The 21,674-nt window shown below is 42.6% G+C and overlaps 2 protein-coding genes across 8 annotated transcripts in view; one reads left to right on the forward strand and one right to left on the reverse strand.

Moving 5' to 3' along the window:
• numbl (NUMB like endocytic adaptor protein) overlaps positions 1-3,977 on the forward strand; it is a 40,162-nt gene extending 36,185 nt beyond the window's left edge. For 6 of the 7 annotated variants that reach the window (XM_047161537.2, XM_017490781.3, XM_053687486.1 and 3 more), the window contains 2 exons: positions 42-221; positions 938-3,977. In XM_047161537.2, coding sequence (XP_047017493.1) covers positions 42-221; positions 938-1,734 — 977 coding nt within the window. In that variant the 3' untranslated portion in view covers positions 1,735-3,977. The remainder of the gene's footprint in view (positions 1-41; positions 222-937) is intronic. The other variant, XM_017490778.3, reaches the window with a different exon arrangement.
• An 8,166-nt stretch (positions 3,978-12,143) lies between these two features.
• Positions 12,144-19,889, reverse strand: si:ch211-11n16.2 (zinc finger FYVE domain-containing protein 1). The gene is made up of 11 exons (XM_017491438.3): positions 19,646-19,889; positions 17,731-18,235; positions 17,109-17,320; positions 16,328-16,434; positions 16,002-16,110; positions 15,811-15,908; positions 15,407-15,524; positions 15,105-15,275; positions 14,792-14,981; positions 14,467-14,565; positions 12,144-14,078 (listed from the first exon to the last, which is right to left on the reverse strand). Exons 1-11 carry the CDS (start codon positions 19,760-19,762, stop codon positions 13,846-13,848), a joined length of 1,959 nt encoding a protein of 652 aa, XP_017346927.1. The 5' UTR covers positions 19,763-19,889; the 3' UTR covers positions 12,144-13,845.
• Positions 19,890-21,674: the final 1,785 nt, after the last annotated feature.

The raw sequence follows: 21,674 nt of genomic DNA on the forward strand, positions 1-21,674 counted from the left end.
CTTTGTGTAAACTGACCCAGTCCATTGATCCTCTCCCCCAGTTCCTGAGATGGACCTGTCGGTGGCTGCTGAAGCAGACAGCATCAATGCGCTGTGCAGCCAAATCAACAGCTCATTCACCAAACCCTCAGAGGACCTCGGCGGCCAAACCACCAGCAACGGCATGCCGGCGTGCAGCGTTCCTCCTGCCATCCCTCCTCCACCTGTGCCTCAAGGTAAAGGTAATCTAAGTAGTACAGTATGTTGGTTAAACACATATAGCCAAGCTCAAGTGAGGCAAATGTTCCAAAGCAGAAAATTGCAAAAACATGAAATACCAGAAACTGGGAAATAAAGATACTAGTAGTATTATAAAACAGTTTTAACTGTGGCTCGTAATGGATGTGAGATGTAATACATAATCAAGGGCTAAGACTCTAATTGGATCTGGTATCAGAAAAGAATCATGATCTGAGACCGAGCCAGCATCGAGGACAGGCAGAAAGTGGAATTGGCTATGACAGGATCAGGAGCTGGAACAATGCCTGGAGCAATTACTGGGGCTGGTGCAAGGACTGTACTGTACCTGGGTCTAGGGGAGGGACCAGTACTTGGAATGAGTCCAAGATTGAGCCAGTGGCTGACATACGAGCCCGATCTGCACAGGAGCAGGGAATAAGAATGGATCTGGAGTTCCATGATAATTGCTTGCAAAAGAAGGCACGTCATTAAGACTTAGTGTAGAAGAAGCAAAGCACTTACTCAAGACCTGCAGAGCCAGGAATGGCTGATTGGTTACAAGCCAAAGCTTATGACTGAAACTGTTATTACATGGACACAGGACAGTTCAGTGACATAAACTAAACATGCTTCATGCCCCATTAAATAAAATAATCTTGAGTATAAATATTTATCGTGAGTTGTCTTGATGGTCAGTTCTGAATTTTGCATTTTGCAGTTACCAGCTCGTGGGTCCAGGCGGAGTCCCCTGTTCAGTCTCCGCCTTCAACCGGCCACAGACGCACACCGTCGGAAGCTGAACGTTGGCTGGAGGAAGTCTCCAAGGCAGTGAAAGCCCAGCAGCAGACTCTGCCCACACTGCCACCACCACCTACCCAGCAGCCCCCACCTGTACCCAGTGTACCCATAGCTCCAGGCTCTCTGCCCTCATCCATGCAGCCCTTCCCTATGGCTTTTGACACCACTCCAGCTCCTGTTGGCCTGTACGGCCAGCCGCCGCTGCAGCCGGGCTATGTCCCTATGCAGCCCTACATGCCTGCCGTTGCTAACAGCATGACGTACCCCAATGCCAGCATGCCCGTGGTAGGTATCACACCCTCGCAGATGGTCGCAAATGTCTTCTGCAGCGCCACTGGTTCCTCAGGCGGAGGCGCTATGGGGCCCAAGACCGGCACACTCTGTGGCGGTCCTTCGGGTTTTCCCAGCCTGGCAGGTGGCTTTGCTAGCGCTACATTCAGCAACCAACCTGCCTCCCACGGGCTTGCACAAAACTCACTCACCTCCACCACCTCTGCAGCTTCCAGCAGCGTTACACAGAACGGCACCACGACGAGTGGGGGTGGTAGTACCAACAACTGGCCAATGGAGAGTCTGCAGCAGTCCAAACTTCCAGCCGATGTCCAGGAAGCAGAGCGCTTTGAGGCCAAGTGGGCAGCTCTGGAGTCCAAATCACAACCCAAGGCCCCCAACCCTTTCTCCAACGATTTACAAAAGACTTTTGAAATTGAGCTATAATTGCACCTATAAAACACCTGACATATATAGACCCTGAAATGACAAATGAAATCCCACATCCTGTTGCTTTTGGCTTCTTTTTGTTCTCCACTTTTGTTCCTCTAACATTTGCACCCGCTCCTCAAGATCACTCCTGCTCTGTAGGCAACTATCCAGTTTGCGTTTTGTCTCCTTCCAAATGCAGGCATAACACTCTTGGTCTGGGAACATGACAATATCCTAGAACCCAACATGCGTAGTCACTTACTTTTAAAGAATGGAAAGATTTCTGGGGTTCAGGTTGTTCCTGCAAATGGCCCCATCAAGCCGATCTCATGACCTTCGACAAAACCTGCGAAGGGAGCAAACGACCGATTACGATACGGCCAAAACGTATTTATTAATTCCTCTGATCGTGGAAAAAGATTTTAACTCTAATTTGTACTTATTTGTTGTTTCCCTGTTTTTATTTTACATTAACCCTCTGTGGAAAAAGATATTCACATATAATTTGGGAGGACTGAGAAGCTGGGTCTCACTAGCCGAGAACAGGCTGCATGATCGGGAGACTCACGGATGGAAGTTGCTAGTAAATGAGAGTGTAAATAGCATGTTTTTTTTTCCCTCACCTATTATTTATCACCCTGTTTGTGAATGCTAATTATTATTCATGCCCTGTGAGTCACAGCTGAAGCATCATAACGGCATCTTGCCAGCAACACATGGACATCAAACTGAGAGGCTGATTATGCCGATAAATCGCTTAGCACAAGAGCTCATTTCAAATTGACATCAGGGCCCCGGCAACGTAGTAAGGAGAAGAGTCTAAAAGCTGTATGTGAGCGATCGTGAAACAGAACAACGTACAAAGGTGCCTGTTTAGACTTGACCCTGATTACACAGTCAGGACTCGCAGTATGTTCGAATAGTACAGCCTTGACGACCTGGAGCTACATGAAAGCCTGGCGTTGTCGATGAGGAGGTACGTACATGTGAAAGTATGTGAAAAAGATCATGCCGGTTAGTGCTAACAGGCTTAACACTAAAGGTGAATGGAATGTTGTTTTTCCTATAATTGGGAGGTAAAATGCAAAGTGTACTGAATTGTAAAATTATGAAGAAAACGCAAAAAGCCCTGACGTGAAAATTCTCCGAAATGGGAACGATTTCTGAGAACGCTAGAGATGAGTAGTGCTGGAGGGGTTGAACGTTGTGATGGATCGAGCTGTCCTGGAATCATGAACGTCGTCATTTGATGAGATGCCCGCTCGTTCCTCCTAATAGTTCTTTTAATTCCGTTATCATAATAAGAACATACATGTGTTTCCTGGCTTTTTCACTTTTTTTTTTTCTTCTTTCCATTTTGAACTCTGGAATTGTCCTGGAGAATAAATAAACAAACGTAATAATCATATATCAAAGGCTAAAGTATATTCAGCGGTGGTGTACATGCTCTGAACAATACCGATACCGCCCTAGCCATTTATTTGTCCGGGGAAATCCTTCGTTCCAGTGCATCAGACATGTTGTGTATTTTTATACCGATGCAGTTCTCACTCTGCAATAATGATCCATGCTTTCTGGTAGTTTTGTTATTCTAAAGTGGTTTAAACGAACACCGATCTCAGCGTTAGGTCCGTGGTGTGTTCAGTAAGAACATGCTGAGTGATTGGATTTGATCAGACTCCAGCGTCTGGAGTTTCTCAGTGAGTAGGATAAAAGCTAGATATTCAAAGCCAGACTGCACACTGTGCTTTACAGGACACGGATGTTAATAATAATAATGAATAATTAATAATAATAAGGTACAGTATATTCAGAAATTGATTCACTAAGACCAAACGGTTTGCACAAATTTACTATATTTCCATCCAACCATTAATCTACAGGGTTAAAACACAGAGCCTGTTCAGGCTGCACAATGGGTTCTATTTCAATTTTCCCAAAGCGAATGTGTTTGTAATCTGGGGAAATGTCCGATCTAAACGAGCTTATCCACGATCTCGTGTATAAAAGATGCCGGGATGAACCGATACACCCGGGCTCTAGTCCGTGCGTCCCCACGAAAACCTAGATCTCTTTTGGAAACAAGGAAAGTAAATTACCTCATATACTTTTGATTGTAAACTGTAATCTAGCGATAAGAAAAACAGCGGAGTTTATTTTTAATCTTTATTTACAGAGTTTTGTATTTAAACCTGCATATTTGTATTGTAATTACATTGTACAAAGACAAATAAATAATATAATATTAAGAGCCGTTATGTTTGTCTCCTGTGTGTAATTCTAGATGGATTCTGAGGTCCACGGGAATAAATAAAGGAAAATGACTCGAGCCAAGAAAACCAGAGTAATACCTAACTTTGAAGAGTAATGAGAAGTAAGGAATATGACACACTGGGGCATGTTGTTATAAGAAAACAATCAACAATGGGATTTTCTCTGAACGATTTGCAGTTTTTAATGCTTTAAATACTTTCAATCATTTATTACAGACTCTTGAATATTAATGTCCATGAAGTAAAAAAAAAAAAAAAAAACCCAAACACTTATTGACTGTTACAAAGTGCTGACACTGGAGACTCCTTCCATAAATATTTGAAAATGGTCAACTTACAGACATTTGTCTTTGTAAATAAAGTGTTTTTAATCTGTTTATTTTTAACCTTAGATTATATACTGTAGCTCGTCCAGCGTACAGAAAATTCATCAACACCTTCTGACCAATCCGGTTCGAGAATTCAGTAGTGCTGTGGTATGACACAATTTAACATTCATCCATGTTTTGAAAGAATGATCATGGGAAAGATTTTTTTCTTCTTTTAGAAAATCACATTAGTAGGGCAGAAAAGAGTGTTCCCTTTCAGAGGGAAATCAACGTTGCACGAGCTCCACGCTGTGGGAAGCACCCTCGCGGTATCTGAAACGTGTAAGGTCATGCCTATTTATAGACCTGCCGTGATTAGGTGACATGGCAATTAAGAGCATGACATGGTATAAAAACGGCACCTGTGACCCGCGCCGTCAGCCTTATTATCTTCAGCGAGACTGCATGTCTTTCTTTTGTGTAATTCTCGCAAAAAAAGACTCTTCATTTCCTCTGTCTTTTTTTTAAACAAAGAAAGAAAAATCTCTACTTTTCTGTCCCTTTAAAAAAGAGAGAGAGAGAAGTATGAGTGAGAGAGAATTCAGCAAGTGTGTTACTTCTTGTTGCCAGAAGGGGGTGCCATTGCACCAAAAATGGAGCGCATCTTTCAACCATATACATACAGTATGTAAAGAGCTGCTTGAAGTGATTAGTAAGGCAGTGAATAAATTTATATATTCCCTCACACCACAGAAGACTCTCCTGTTTTTCCAGAAGTGCATGATGGAATGATGAGGGGGGAAAAAAAAAACATTTTTGGTTGTGTGTGAGCATTGCTGTTTGTGAACTGCCTGCTAAGTTCAATCATTTATTTATTACTCAACATTTCAGACATTCTCAATCGACTACCAAAGGTTAGCATGTTTATTGCCCAGCGATATTTGTGGACCTATGAATTGTAGTGATCAAAAATGTACTTGGTATAAGAATGCCTACACATAAACGGTAACAGTTCTTGTTTGAGGAAATGCTGGAGGCTTCCAGAGTACATGACTAGAAATTCTGAAATCTTGTGATGAAGCTATTTCTTTGTAGAAATGTTTGAAATTGATCACGTTGAACAGTGATAAAGAAGATGAACAGTGACATGTATAGTGCAAAACAGAGTAGACAATGTCTTATCATAGCAGGGGGAACATGTAGTGACTCAATTAAATTTTATTTATGTCAAGTAATGGATGAAAAGCTCAAAGATAAGTGAGAAAACATTTAGTATGGAACCAAGTGGTTGCATTTGGACAGTTGGTGTGAAGCCCAGTCACATGTTAGCTTCATCAGTAGTGGAGAAAGAGACAGCTCGTTCTCCCAATCGTCAGTTATTAATACATAGTACAAGACCTTTTATATTTGTCTCATATGTGTTACCAAGAGCTTATGAAAGCTTCAAGCATTTCCTGTTACCTAATATCCATTTCACTCCATAACTAGTCATGGAAAATCTTTAAAACACGAATGACCTGTTGAGTAGAAACGAATCAATCAGCCCAATGCTACGCCTCCATGTCCTCCTTGACGGGATACGAGCAGTTCATGGGTTCTTCAAGAACAGTTCACAAGCAGAAAGCGCTCCATTTTTTCAGTCCTTGGTGTGGCAGATTTCTAGCCGTAATATCAGAGCAACTCGGGTATATTATATTTTATATATATATATATATATATATATATATATATATATATATATATATATATATATATATATATATATATATATATAAAAATATATAGTATCTCACATTTTTGTAAATATTTGATGATATCTTTTCATGTGACAACACTGAAGAAAGGACACTTTGCTACAATGTAAAGTAGTGAGTGTACAGCTTGTGTAACAGTGTAAATTTGCCGTCCCCTCAAAATAACTCAACACACAGCCATTAATGTCTAAACCGCTGGCAACAAAAGTGAGTACACCCCTAAGTGAAAATGTCCATATTGGGCCCAAAGTGTCAATATTTTGTGTGGCCACCATTATTTTCCAGCACTGCCTTAACCCTCTTGGGCATGGAGTTCACCAGAGCTTCACAGGTTCCACTGGAGTCCTCTTCCACTCCTCCATGATGACATCACGGAGCTGGTGGAGGTTAGAGACCTTGTGCTCCTCCACCTTCTGTTTGAGGATGCCCCACAGATGCTCAATAGGGTTTAGGTCTGGAGACATGCTTGGCCAGTCCATCACCTTCACCCTCAGCTTCTTTAGCAAGGCAGTGGTCGTCTTGGAGGTGTGTTTGGGGTCGTTATGCTGGAATACTGCCCTGCGGCCCAGTCTCCAAAGGCATTCCGAAGTACATGTTGGCATTCATGGTTCCCTCACTGAACTGTAGCTTCCCAGTGCCGGCAGCACTCATGCAGCCCCAGACCATGACACTCCCACCACCATGCTTGACTGTAGGCAAGACACACTTGCCTTTGTACTCCTCACCTGGTTGCCGCCACACACGCTTGACACCATCTGAACCAAATAAGTTTATCTTGGTCTCATCAGACCACAGGACATGGTTCCAGTAATCCATGTCCTTAGTCTGCTTGTCTTCAGAAAACTGTTTGTGGACTTTCTTGTGCATCATCTTTAGAAGAGGCTTCCTTCTGGGACGACAGCCATGCAGACCAATTTGATGCAGTGTGCGGCGTATGGTCTGAGCACTGACAGGCTGACCCCCCACCCCTCCAGCCTCTGCAGCAATGCTGGCAGCACTCATACGTCTATTTCCCAAAGACAACCTCTGGATATGACGCTGAGCATGTGCACTCAACTTCTTTGGTGGACCATGGCGAGGCCTGTTCTGAGTGGAACCTGTCCTGTTAAACCGCTGTATGGTCTTGGCCACCGTGCTGCAGCTCAGTGTCAGGGTCTTGGCAATCTTCTTACAGCCTAGGCCATCTTTATGTAGAGCAACAATTCTTTTTTTCAGATCCTCAGAGAGTTCTTTGCCATGAGATGCCATGTTGAACTTCCAGTGACCAGTATGAGGGAGTGTGAGAGCGATGACCCCAAATTTAACACACCTGCTCCCCATTCACACCTGAGACCTTGGAACTCTAACAAGTCACATGACACCGGGGAGGGAAAATGGCTAATTGGGCCCAATATGGACATTTTCACTTAGGGGTGTACTCACTTTTGTTGCCAGTGGTTTAGATATTAATGGCTGTGTGTTGAGTTATTTTGAGGGGACGGCAAATTTACACTGTTACACAAGCTGTACACTCACTACTTTACATTGTAGCAAAGTGTCATTTCTTCAGTGTTGTCACATGAAAAGATATCGTCAAATATTTACAAAAATGTGAGGGGTGTACATCACCTTTTGTGAGATGCTGTATATATATATATCAATTTATAAGTACTGGCTCTACCAGTAGTGTTGGAGGCACATCAAATCACAGGTAAATAACACACTTGTTTTATAATACATTATTGTTTCTATATTAAAAGGGTTAAGGTTAAACAAACTTACATGGTGAAAGCTTGCTTGATTTACGTCGTGTTCCCATTTAACAAAGAAAATCATGGTTTATTTTATACCAATTAGGTTTATGCAGATTTTATGTACAACCATCAAATACAAATTATAAAAGAGTATTTTACAGGTTATCAATCAGAATTGCTTCCTGTTCCCAGAATCAAGTTTTCTTAAAGCAGTAATGGCAGTTTATTTAAAAATAGACAGCTTTATTGAATAAAAGCTGGAACGTTTAATGATATCGCATTACAGTGCTCAGACGGTCCGTCTCAAGATATACACTTTTAATCACACTTTTAAGCTCTAGGATATTGTTTGTGGTCAGAATGTTCTGTTTTCTTCTCAGAATAATATTTTGGAGCTGGAGGACATCTAGTGGTTATTGTTTATCATCACTGTTCTGACGCAATGCTGGAAGTGATCTGTATGGAGAACATTCCAGTAATAAATAAATAGACATTCTATATAGCTTCAAATACATTCTAGACAATCGAGTGCGTTCAACAGCATGAGGAAAGCCCACATATGGGTGTGATGGTCAGGTGTGAACATACTGTACCAGAAGATTCCGTGTCAGAACGATAAGCAATCACGCTTGTGGGGGAAAAACAACACGACAACAACACAAAAAGTTTCATTAGTGACATGCAGAAAACGTACCACACTGAAAAGCAAAACCTTTTGCATTCCTTTTTTTTTCTCTCTCACGCCCCATTAAGAATTAAATTCTGACTTGATGTGAATGTATTTCCTGTTTGGGTTGCACTGTATTTCTCCTTCATCAGTGCCTGCGAATAGAGCCGTGCTGAAATGCAGTCACAACCTCCGTGATTGTTTTCCCCACTGAAGATATCGCGTGACGTAAGAGCAATACAAAGAAGGCTTTGCTATTCAGTGCTGTACATTTTTTTTTTTGCACGTTACTAATGTAACCGATTATTATTATTAAGTCTGTGTATCTTGTGTCAGATTGTATTCAAAAGCACATGACTGAATCTCTCTTATATAACACACACTTGATGCATTCATAAATAACCTAGACCAGGGGTTCCCAAACCTTTCCAGGGCAAGGCCCCCTAAATGGCATTAACACTTAACCGAGGGCCCCCTTTTCCAAGATGTCTTTAAAACACATTAAAAATACAGACTTCTGAATATATCCCCCCCTTTTTTAAAAATTAATAATTACGTTACATCACATTACATTAGGAATTGATTGTGTGTGTGTGTGGTTGTCTGAGAGTGAGAAAGAGAAAACATACTAGTGGGAGGGATGAGCTTGGTGGCTCTGACCAAATTGTTGAGGCCCCCCGGGCGCCCCCTGGAGGCCCCTGAGGGGGCCGCGGCCCCACTATGAAAACCACTGACCTAGAATTCGGCTCTTCATAGACATTCATGTTCTACGTCCTTTATTTTTTTGTTGTTTGGCTTGGCTACATGTCGTCTTCCCTGTCTAAACAGGTGCAGCTATGTGGTTGATGAGTTTACCTGCATGAAAGTCCCATGATGCCTACAGTATACAGGATAAGCTGATAATAGGAAACATGCCTGTGGTTGCTACACGTCCAGCTCGAGCAATTTTGTACTACAAGCTCTGTTCTCCCTGATAACCTACAAGAACCCTACATGTAGGGTGAGAGGAGTCTCTAAGTTCGTAAAGGCGGATCAATTCTGGTTCTTCAACCGCAAAAAAAACCTGCACACACGTGAGTTTCTGATTCCAGTGATTACTGTACAGTATAAAGAAGTACATCTTCAATACATGTTTCTTCTCTTCTTCCTCTGTTGTGTAAACACCAAAAGAAAAAAAAAAAGAGTATTATGATAAAAGTGATAATCTGCACCACTTTAATAGTCGAAATACTTCCAAAGCAAACCTTTCAGCTTAATATGGACAATATAAGATGTAAATTTGTATTGTTGGATGTGAATGAAAGTCCAGTGTGACCCACAAAATCCCTTCTGTGGACTTGATTTGCAGAGGCTCCAACCATAACATGTAATTAGTGCTCACTGGTGTCAGTAATTGCCCCTATTCATCAAAGTTGCCTAGAGACAAGCGCAGAGTTGAAGCACACGTAATGATGAACAAATCTGATTCTGATTCATGAACCTGTTGTAAGGCCGTGATTTGAGCTTAAAGGGAGAATTCGCTTCGCCTCCAAAGACGAGAAGTCGATTAGTGAATTATAAGTGTTTAAGTCTTCCAGTAGGATTTATGATTATATAATAATGATATCCAGGTGTCTTTGAACGGGCGAGGAACACGGTTCGCCCGTCCGAGATTTCACAGAAAGGTCTATACAAACGTGCTCCTCCACTGACGGTGATGAAGTCTGCGTTCACATTTACAAATTAGAGTGAATTCAGTTATACTGGGACAGGGTTTATTTATAGCAGCATTTATTTTCTGGTTTGATAAGTGAAAGTCAGAAGTAACGTTACTAAGGCATTGCTGTGGAGCTGCTTGATAGAAATAGCACCCCTTCATTCACGTGACAATATTTATTTAACATTACTAGCGCAGCACTCCTAAAATGGCTGCTGTTTAACTGTTTAATGTCAGATATCACCGCTTCAGAGTTTAATCTCAACATTTAATGAAAGGGTTAATTCGTGAATTTGGTAACGAAAGTCCGGCAGGATTTTTTCCAGGTGTGGTCGACAGGTCCTCATAAATTGTCTGGAATCGTACAGATTCAGTAAGTAGCGCAGGCGTAGGTGTAAAACAAAGCACACGGTCCTCATTGGGTATGTGTAGCATTAATGGGGGCTTTTTTACTGGCATTTTCGAGGTCTTTCTGCTCTAAAACTCTCATTATGGTGTATGGTTTCCCCAGAAGGACAAAGCAAAAGACATTTTAAGCAGCGTAGATCCGTCTCCACGAGTTACCTCTCTCCAAATATTTCCTATCATCTAACCCTGAAAATATATTACGCTGTTCTTAAATGTCTTATAAAATCAAAACTATTCGCGATTGAGGTACAGAACCAGAGCTGATACGCTGTGGACCAGGGACACGTTCGTCTAATCGAGGCAGAGAAGAGAGAACCTGGTTAAGGAGATGTAATGCTATAAGCAGAGGAAATGCATGTAGGTATTTAATCAGATTCTGGAATCCTAGAACGTCTGTCCAACGTCGTCTACGCCACCGTTCTCCTTTACACTAGCTTTCTAAATGATCCTAAATTGCTCCCCATTGAAATACCATTCTGAAGGAACAAAAGCTTAAAGCAACAATAAATTTAATTTTTTAAAAAAAAAGGGGAGATCTTTTGCTGATTATTTTCCTCTAAAGGCGATAAAATCCCCACCCTCAGATAAATAAAGACATGTTTTATTCGATGTCATCATATTCTTTAATATTCTGAAAAGTTCAACCAGGATTATAAAAATGAATATGTGACCCAGCATAATTACTTTGGTTACATCGCTTCATAAAACTTATTTTATGGGATTTATTCCAGTCCACAGGTCAGAAACAAACAAACAAACAAACAAACATAAACAAGAGCTGAGAATCTAGACATTATTTTTTTTTAAAAAACCAAAAAACATCTCAAATACTCCTCCGTAAACTGCTTAAACAAATAACAGTGCTACGAGTAAGCCATGTGAATTAGACCATTCTAAACATCACACACTTTCATGAACTTCTGCGCTGTCTCATACGGTCACTTCGGTGCAGTGTTGGTCATGACCACATCTGTGTGAGAATCTACAAAGCAGACTATTATACAGAAGACTAATAAACTGGTTATGATAGGAGGATTTGTCCTAAGCATAAATGAGTAACTGACTGGCTTTACTGAATTCTTTTTCAGCTATATGATTGCTTTTGAACAATGGTTATGATGATATTTCTCTCTCGAACAGTTGAACAGATGAAATAACTAGCTAAAGTGCAATATACATATGAACTACGAGTTGTTCAGACATTAAAACCTATATATTTTTTTTTCAAAAACAATTTTTATCTGCGTAAACCTAGCATAAAAACATACCTGGACATACCTGTTGTAACCGGTATGCAAATCTCAGCAGAATGAAAGCTCTTGATGCACACGGCGGTATTAAAACCTCTTCTTCAGGTTCTGCCTCGCCCCCGCGTTCCCCCATCCGATCTGAATCTCTGCCCCTTCACTCGTATACATCCGCTGAGGTTTAATTCCGGTTACAGCGGTGCCCATGTCAGCAGCTGCCTTCTAACCAGTAAGATCGGCTCCGGAATTATCGGCGCCCTCGTTAAAAGTGAAGAAAGGAAAGATTATGGAGAAAAAAAAAAATGTCTTCGTGGTTAATTCGCTTATACAGAAACCTGTCAGGAATGCAAGCTTTTATTGAATACATTAATTTTAACAAAAGTAAAACCTTATTTTTTATTGTTTATTATTTTTCGCAAAACCACAGCCTTGTTCCAACCAGCAGCCTGTGGTCTTATGCACGACCATGTGACCAGGTGATATTGCTTAAATACAGGCATGTTCAGTTAAGCGAATTAACCACAAAGGCATGTTTCCTAACTCATCTTTCCCAAAGGTGCCAATAATTCTGAAGCTGATTATATGTCCATTAAGCAATACAAGGTAGATTCATGGACTGTTTAAATGTACGAAGGCTTCCAGGTCATTGGCTGAGTGACACTAAATGATGCGGGCAGGAAACCCTGATAGAGCAGACATGATCTCATACACCTCAGATTAAAAAAAAAACAAAAACAAACAACAACAAAAAGGCAAGGCAGCTGTATTAATTATCCTTATTGTAAATCATTGCATAATTCTGTAGTGTGTTGAACGTGGGCCTGGTGACAATGCTCAAGCACCAATAATGTAATTAATTATTATTCCTGTAATCAAGCACACCAACTTGAACGCACAAAGGGTCCCGACTGTAAATCTAAATAAAATTCACCGAATAGTATTCAGCAACGTGTAAACAATAACAACTACAACAACAGCAAGTCTCGAATCCTATTCTCTGATTTCGGTGACTGATAGCTTTCAACCGACTATTTTATTGTCGAGTACTTTCTGAGCAGACCTGCCAACAGCAAAGTGGAATAAAACGTGATCGCGTGCCTAAATTTTAAGAAATACAATTCACTCACGTTAACTCTACACTTGTCAAACGTGAGCTAAATCACACGGATTAAAATCGTATTTCACGTCCTCCGTTATTTCAAAACCATCTCCGTTTCCCCGGACCGAACGCGAGCTCGCAGCTTTCAAAACGAGAGATGGCACGATGGGAAGGGGGCGGGGCTTCTAGGAGGGCAGGTCAATACACCAACACGCCTACCGATCATTCCAGATTCATATTACGTTTAGCGTATGCAATTTTTATACTAGAAGAACAAAAGAAGCTCTTTTGTGTGTGTGTGTGTGTGTGCGCGCGCGTGTGTGTTGCGCTTTTACGTGAAAATGCATTAAAAATCTATCAGGTCTGCAAAATCCAGCGCAACTATTTTTTGCGTCGATACGTTTGCATCGTGCCGGAAGAAACGAGCCGGTTGTTTGTGGTAAAAGGCTAGTACCTGATTTGAAGCGGGTAGAGACTCTATGTGACACTTTTCTATGAAGTGCCACGCTCACCATGTAATAAACATTATTACATGCTCACAGTGGGAACTTTCCTCCACCGGATAGCCCTGAATAGTTCCTTTTACGAACATTAAACTGCAACCTGTAGTGTTGTTATGAGAGTAATAAACATCACTGTAGGATGGTGCACCCAGCAGGGGGGAAGGGGGGGGGGTATTAGAAAGTACAGGAAATAAATCAGCCCCAAACGGTTTCCCCTATTGTTTGCAAATCAAACTACAGTCATTTATAAGCTGCTGATTAATTCAGCCTCTCAGCGTGGCATTAGTGTACATCTTTTCACTGACGTTGTAGGTTAATGCCTTCAGATAAGACGCGAGTGTACTACACGGGAAAAATGCCAGAATTCTGAGAGCACAATCTGCCACCACTCTTTGTGTTTCAGAGCCACTGGGTTCGAGTTCGTCGTTGTTTCTGAAGTCACTGGGAGTCTAACTGTGTGGCGCAGGCATCGCACACCCTCACCGGATGGTCCCAGCCACGAGAGGGCACGGGGCGGCACTGAGCCGAGCAGCCACCACACACCCCCTGACCACACGCGCGGCAGTGGTGCTTGGGCACGCTCGAGCTGAACGCCTTGGTACACTGGTGGCACTGAGTGATCTCGTGGTCCGGAACCCAGTAGTCGGGTCGAGCCACTCCCTTTACGAAACCTGCAGAGACGACGAGATGACACGAGGTCAGAAGTCACGTCAGCAGCATGATCAAGAAATACAACAGCAGGTGTAATAACTTCCTACAAAAATGGTTCGGGTCGCCAGACCCGTCTTTCTGGGTCTGAACAGAATGAATTAAAGGACAATATGTTACTGTTTGAAATGGATATCAGCGTAATAATACACAATAATAAAAAGTCTGGAGATAAAGACGTTACACCTGCATGCCCACAGCACGTTTACAAACCGATACGAACTGTGGACGGACTTTTTGGAAAGAAAATACAGAAAGACGGCTTGCGGTGTTGCACTAGCCGGGGGTGTGCTTAAAGCTTTTAGTATTGTTTGTGAAAGTTCGTGGAGTTAATGCGCTTAGCACACTCACAGAGCGGGAAGTCGACCGCGGTGGAGACCATGTCCAGTGTAGACTGCGCCATCTCCGTCACCCTCCGGGCCACGAGTGCCTTGGGCTCTGTCTGCGCCACTGCAGGAAACAAAAGCCGCATTCAGTTCAGCTGGGAATTGAAAATACCATAACGCATACTGTATATACGCAAAAAGCATGTACTTTTTCAAAAGCACTTCAGGCTGTTAAAACCTACCGCAGTGCACCAGCCAATAGTGATGTATTTAGGATGGTGCTACATTAGCTAGATTTAACGCTATTACCACGACGTCCTTCTAATATATCAGGCTTGTCGCATTCTCACCCTGGACGGTTTGTGCAGCTCCTCCTTGCTGGTAGCAGGCGTCGCAAACTCGCACCGGGTTCCTGCCCCAGCCTCTCTCGGGCACAGGCATGCTGCGGGTGGAGCAGGCCTGACAGAAACCCTCACCGCAAGCACGGCAGTGGTGCTTCCTCTCCGCCTCCCCGAACACTCGCTTACAGCCATGGCATTCCTTCACAGCAAAATAACCCATTCAGTTACACGTTAGTCAGAAACATCAACGCTGCCGGGACCACGAGCACATCATCGGTCAGATTTTCACTACACACACGGTCAGGTCATCTCTTTAACTTACTGTGATTTCAGCGTTAGGTCTCCAGTATGGCGGAGCCACCTGATCCGTGATCCAGGCCGTGACTGCTTTGGTGGGACCGGAGCTGTACTCTGACACCGACTGGAGGACATAGTTAACACCGTCGAGCACTCGCTGAGCCGCGTTCTGATGGTCTGCCTGGAAAGATTCCGACTGGAGAGAGAGAGGGAGAGAGATATGGACAACACATTTACTGTATAGCACAAATTCATTTTAAGATTGAAACCCAGTTATGTGTTCGCTCTGGAAGTTGGATGAAAGTCAGATGAAAGGAGAACACTAACCCCCTGCCAGACGTGCTTGACTTCAGTGCGCACCACGGTGCTCTCGGGGTCTTGATTCCCCAACCAGTACTGCCTGCTCCGGTAGATGATGCCACAGTACGGACACTCCAGCACATACCTGCACGAAGAGGGGGCTAATTATCTACTATATCTCTGCTCAAGATGACCGAGGTGAACTTTCGAAGACTTGGGGGAAGTTGCGAACGCATCGTGTATCTTTCGAGCGAGGAAATCCAGAAGAGATGAGGAGAAGGGGGCAGGGCTTCCAGGGTGTCAGTTAATATCGGTGAGTTCAAAACACTGGTGCGACTGTCAATCATTTCCCATTCATATACTGATCGGTGTACGCAGATGTTATAATGCGGTGAATCATCTGCTAAACATTTCAAAACTCTCTCACTTACCCGGACCAGGCGTACTTTGCCAGACCAAACCACGGGTTGTCGGTGGAGGCGGAGGTTTTGGGCACGACGATCACTTCCCTTCCACCTTCATAGCATTTCTGGAGACATTAAAATACACCGTTTGTCAGAGATGAAGTCAGTTTTGCTTTTGGCAAGCAACACATTAAGCAGCAAGTACGACGTTAAATCACCTTGCATATGAGAACCTTGTTGTTGTACTGATGAGCGTACTGGCATAATCCGTCTGCCATATGCGGCATTCTGTCCTTCTGGTGATTCATGCCGTTCTTGCAACGAATGCTAAAGCCACAACAGAAAAAGTTGACCCATCTTACCCTCAATTCTGCTCGCTCACAGCGTGTGCTTCTGACCTCTAAAACACCGAGTCATCTCATAAAAGTCCAAGCGCTGATTAAAAATAGTTCATGATGTAAGCTTGTGAAACTGGCACCATGTAACTAGCTAAAAGCAGATCTTATAGCCGACACGCAGCAGCACAGAAACACGGCGCGCTTACCTGCAGCTGAGGCAGACAGAAGGGCAGGTGAAATACTCGTCAGGAAAGAAGGAGTACATGCTGATTTTGTCATCGGAGATTTCTCCACAGAACCGATCGCTCAAGGCCTGACCATGGGGGGGAAAAACAAACAAACAGCAATGAGTGCTTTTCACACAGTCAATTCAAGCATACAGACACATCTTTTATGCTATATATTTATACACCAATAAACAGGGAGGCCTGAAAGAGTGCAATTCTCAAAACGCCCACAAGATGCCGCCATTTATCGGTAGCTCTGATATTACAAAACCGATATCCGATTTTGGAAAAAAAAAAAAAAAAAACGCTTAAATATCAGGGGAAAATAATCTCTAATGATTTTTTGTGGTAACGATATAAATGACTATATGAAAATACTAACATTCAACACTATCGTTTGTACCAATTAACCAGGCTAAAAAATAGAATAGGAATTTTATTCACAAAATTATTTTTTGAGGATTAATTCCGCTTCCTCGTCTGGGGTCGGAACCACAATGGCTTCCGCCGTTCTTCTCGTTCATCAACTATATCGTCTATATTGAATATAGCGTAGATAGTTAAATTTACTTCTCAACACAGGCAGCCTACGCAACGTTCTAGTTAGTGTTACCTAGCACTAGTAGTCAACCCACTTTATTTTCTTTTTTGGTAGAACATCTGAACTTTTATTGAATGTATTTTTTATTCCTCACCAGTGGAAAGTAATCAAAGATTACGCAGTTAGTGTGAAATCCGGCGAGAAAACCGGACGTGATACCTGAAGGGCGCTGAAGACGATGTCTGGCTGGCGTGGGGCTCGTGATGCCGTGCTCTTCACCTGCTTTGTGATGGTCTCCTTTAACTGAGAGAAGTCTGTTGGAGGTGTGATGGTCTGCGTGCCCACATACTGCACCGAGCTGAAGGCTTCTGTGCCCAGGCCCAGGTCATGGAAACGCTTCTGAAGCACGATATCTGCCGGGACTGTAGTGTCTGTAGGGAAGCACAAAAACACAGGGTTTAAGATGCGGTTAACTTTTTTTCACAATTAGCGTTTAACAAAACCGACACGATGGCTTCCATGGTACTGTCGTCTGCAAAAAAACAAAACGTAGAAGGTTTTTTTTCCTCTTGACAAGTGTCCAATCAGAAATAACCCTTTACTTACATCGTAAGTACTTTTTCCTTTCTCGCTACACATCTTTGGCTCACAGTTAAACAAATCTAGAGAAAATAAAGATGGCAGGCAGACTAATATTTTAGTTGTGATGTGATCGTCATGAGCAAGAGATGGTCAAATCTAAGGCAATACAGACGACTCGTTCCTCTTCCCGGAACGGACTTGTCCACTGCTGTAATTTGAATATAGCTGTACTTTGTATATGCGTGAACAGGCTGCTTACCGTGACCCAGCAGCTGAGTGCGCGAGGTCTCCTGGAACACCACCGCCGCTGGCCCGAGGTTCGAGAGTGGTACGTCGAGCCCGCACCGGTTGGACAGAGCACGCAGCTGAGGTGTGAAGTACTTCAGATACGCAGCTGAAGCGCTTCCGAAGAAATGGAACATGTCGTTGTGCAGACGCTCGGCCCGCGTGCGGTACACGGCTACGTCGGACACGGCCAGCACCTTCAACAGCAGGCGCATTCTCTGGTTCTGCTGAGTGGCTGCGCCGAGCAGGCCCTCTGTGTCCAGCACGATCAGGCCCAGACGAGGCTCGTACGCGGCCCACACTCCGATGGTGCATGAAGAGGGAGAGGGAGACGTGGCGAACACTTCCTCGCCGTCAAACAGAACGTGGTTCAGCGTGTGCGATTTGCCGTCGCCGGTGTTGCCAAAGATCGAGAGCACCTTCACTCCTTCTGCCGCGCTGCAGCCCAGTTTCCTGAGGAAGTGACCTTCGTTTTCCACCTGGGAACGTCACAGAGATACGACTGATGGTTCTAGCACTTATTATAACCTTGATGAATATAACATATCATTAGTATGCGTGTTACTCCACTGTAGAGCTAGTTTAGATGGTATTTGTAGGCACACTTTACTCACAACAGTATTTATATCTGTAGTGCTTAAATAAAATGGAAAAAAAAAGAGCTTGGGTTACAGATTAATGTACTCGAACTTTTGGCGCGTTAATCATCCAAAACATTTTTTTTAAACCTTTATTGTTTCACCTCTGTCTAAATGTATGCTTTCAACATGCTGTTTATTCTCACTTCAACCCACTTCGATCTGTAAAGCACTTTTAACAATAGATATTGCCCCAAAATCACTTTCACGTAAATCCAGATGCGGATCCATGTCCGTCACGAACCAGCCGAAGAGAGCAAAGAGGAAAACTCCCCGAGACATCATGAGGAATCTTCTGCGCGAGTCTAAATCGTTACTCTTCTATAACCATACACAATAACAACGCTTCATGATGATTTTAAAGCTATGAACTAACATTACAGAAATCGATTAGCATTTTAAATACCCACGCATGTCTGAGGAACTGATGGATGGCTATAGCCTTGCACTTGGAGGAGTTTAGGGTGTCGTCCAGGATGTGAGCTGCATGTTATTTTCTTCTTCTGTGTTTCTTGCCTGTACCTGCGGTCACGTGACATAAACATGATGGCCACCGCGTGGGGAGAGGACCTACAAAGCAACCTGTTTCTTCATCCAACATGGGTGCACATCATTAGGGATGACAATGATAATGAGGCTTTATTGGTCACATATACATTACAGCACAGTGAAATTCTTTTCTTCGCATATCCCAGCATGTTGGGAAAGAAGTTGTGGTCAGAGCGCAGGGGCAACCATGATACAGCGCCCCCTGGAGCAGAGAGGGTTAGGCGCCTTGCTCAAAGGCCCAACAGAAGCAGTGCTGGGGCTTGAACCCATGACCTTTCCCAAGTATGTGTGTGTGTGTATATGTGACCCCAGATCACATATATATCAAATACCGACATCAGTAACTGATTTTGAGTGACAAGTAGAAAATATTCCATAGTGGATCAGAATAATCCAGTCCAGTATTGTTCCGGACTATTTTGCTGTCAGCTTTCGTTGAAATTCCTCTTTAATTATTTTTTTAATGCTTTATGGTAATATCACAGACATCAATAACAAAGCTGTTGTGTCTGTAAGTTATAAAAAAAAAAAAAAAAAATTCTCTAGTTTGTAGCTTTGATCAGGACAACATGGCAGCTTGTTTTGCTTGGCGCTGTCCCATGCAGTGATGTTTGGTTCATTAAGATCTTTTAATTAACTTATTAAGGTGTTTCATGTTAACTAGCTTTGAGGCTAACTCTGCGCATACATGACCGTGTTTACCTGCAGGGATTCATTTTCATCGATGAGGAGAAAACTCCGTCCGCTGCTCGATTCTTCTTCTTCCTTCGATTGACCCAGAGATACTTCTTCCATCTCTTTCAGTAACATCTCCGACATTGTTACGCAATTTGAAACATTACACACTAAACACACACCAGCTTGTTGTTGGTGAATGTGCGCTGTAAACACTTCAAAACACTTCCGCCTCCAAGGCCTCGCTGATGATTTCGCTTCTTCTTCTTCGTTTTCATTTATACAGCGGGTTCAAAACAACAGGTCGGTGCATTACTGCCACCTACTGGCACCGAGTGTAACTTCATTTTTTTGTCATATACTCTGAAATGACACTCCATGAATTATTCCATCCATGCATGCATTTTCTATACCGCTTATCCTACAGTGGGGAACCTGGAGCCTATCTCAGGGAGCATGGGGCACAAGGCGGGGTACACCCTGGACGGGATGCCAGTCCATCACAAGGCACACACACACACACACACACACACACATATTCACACATTACGGACACTTTGGACATGCCAATCGGCCTACCATGCATGTCTTTGCACTGGGGGAGGAAACCGGAGTACCCGGAGGAAACCCCCGCAGCACGGAGATAACATGCAAACTCCACACATACAGGGCTGCGGTTGGAATCAAACCCTGGAGGTGTGAGGTGAACGTGCTAACTACTAATCCACTGTGTGCCCTACTGCATGAATTATTATGAACAGTAATTCATTTATTGTAATTTATAATAATTCATGGAGTGTCATTTCATTCGTTCACGAATTCGTCATTTCATTAGGAAACGCTGTATCCTGTCAGGATCGCAGTAAACTGAAGCTGCGATGATGAGATGCGTTACAGTTTAGTAGCCTCCGATTTGTTGTGGCTCACTTTGTTGACGCATTTTTATGACGTAGAGGAGGAGTTATGGGAAAATACTTACACGAATGTAAGTGGTCTGAAGGGATACCCGATATCACCCATTTCACAGCTGACATAAAGATCCATTTTGAAACGTTAGAAGGACTGTCAAGCCCTAAAGCTATCAGAACTTTGGCCATATACAAATAACTAAATTCCTCCTTTTTATTATGACTATACACGTATACATTTTTCTGTTATTTTTTCCTTTATTTTTTCTGCCTCCTCTTTAATATGTGAATATATTTTCCTTAATGTCTTTGTTATGGATATTATCCTTATTGCTCATCATATATCATACTTGATGTTCAAATTTTACTCATTTTTTAAGTTGGTATAAAATTCGTTATGTGAAACCTTTTTTTTTTAATGTTACGTTTTTTGGGAAATAAATGTTTTAAAAAATTATGGGCAAATCACTTTCCAAACTTATTCACACACACCAACTGTCTGTCCTATTTTTTTCCCCTCTATAATAATAATATATTCATAATCAATTATGTTCAGTAATAATCCATTTATAATTGTTCCTGTGAATCATTCAATTGTTATGGATGGATGAATGAATGGATGGGTGAATGGATTGATGGATGGAAGGATGAATGGAAGGATGGGTGAATAAATGGATGGATGGGTGGGTGGAAGAATGAATGGATTGATGGATGGAAGAATGAATGGAAGGATGGATGAATAGATGGGTGAATGAATGGATGGATCGGTGAATGGATGAATAGATGGGTGACTGAATGGAAGGAAGGATGGATGGATGAATAGATGGGTGAATGAATGGAAGGATAGATGGATGAATGGAAGGATGGATGGATGGGTGAATGAATGGATGGATGAATAGATGCGTGAATGGAAGGATGGATGGATGGATGCATGAATGGATGGAAAGATGAGTGGGATGGATGAATGGATGGATGAATGGGTGAATAGATGGATGAGTGCATGAATAGATGTGTGAATGAATGGATGGATGGATGAATAGATGCGTGAATGGAAGGATGGATGTAAGCATGAATGGATGGATGAATGGGTGAATAGATGGATGAATGCATGAATAGATGTGTGAATTAATGGATGAATGGAAGTATAG

The sequence above is a fragment of the Ictalurus punctatus genome, chromosome 17, assembly GCF_001660625.3.
Source record: "Ictalurus punctatus breed USDA103 chromosome 17, Coco_2.0, whole genome shotgun sequence".
Lineage (NCBI taxonomy): Eukaryota > Metazoa > Chordata > Actinopteri > Siluriformes > Ictaluridae > Ictalurus > Ictalurus punctatus.

Bases quoted from the DNA above. Each gene is read 5' to 3' on its own strand.
- si:ch211-11n16.2 (XM_017491438.3), bottom strand. From the start codon at position 19,762: ATGTCGGAGATGTTACTGAAAGAGATGGAAGAAGTATCTCTGGGTCAA. The intron at 17,321-17,730 runs GTAAGCAGCCTG...GCTTCCCTACAG, and splicing joins CACTCAGCTGCTGGGTCACG to ACACTACAGTCCCGGCAGAT. The intron at 15,909-16,001 runs GTGATTTAACGT...TAATGTCTCCAG, and splicing joins ACAAGGTTCTCATATGCAAG to AAATGCTATGAAGGTGGAAG.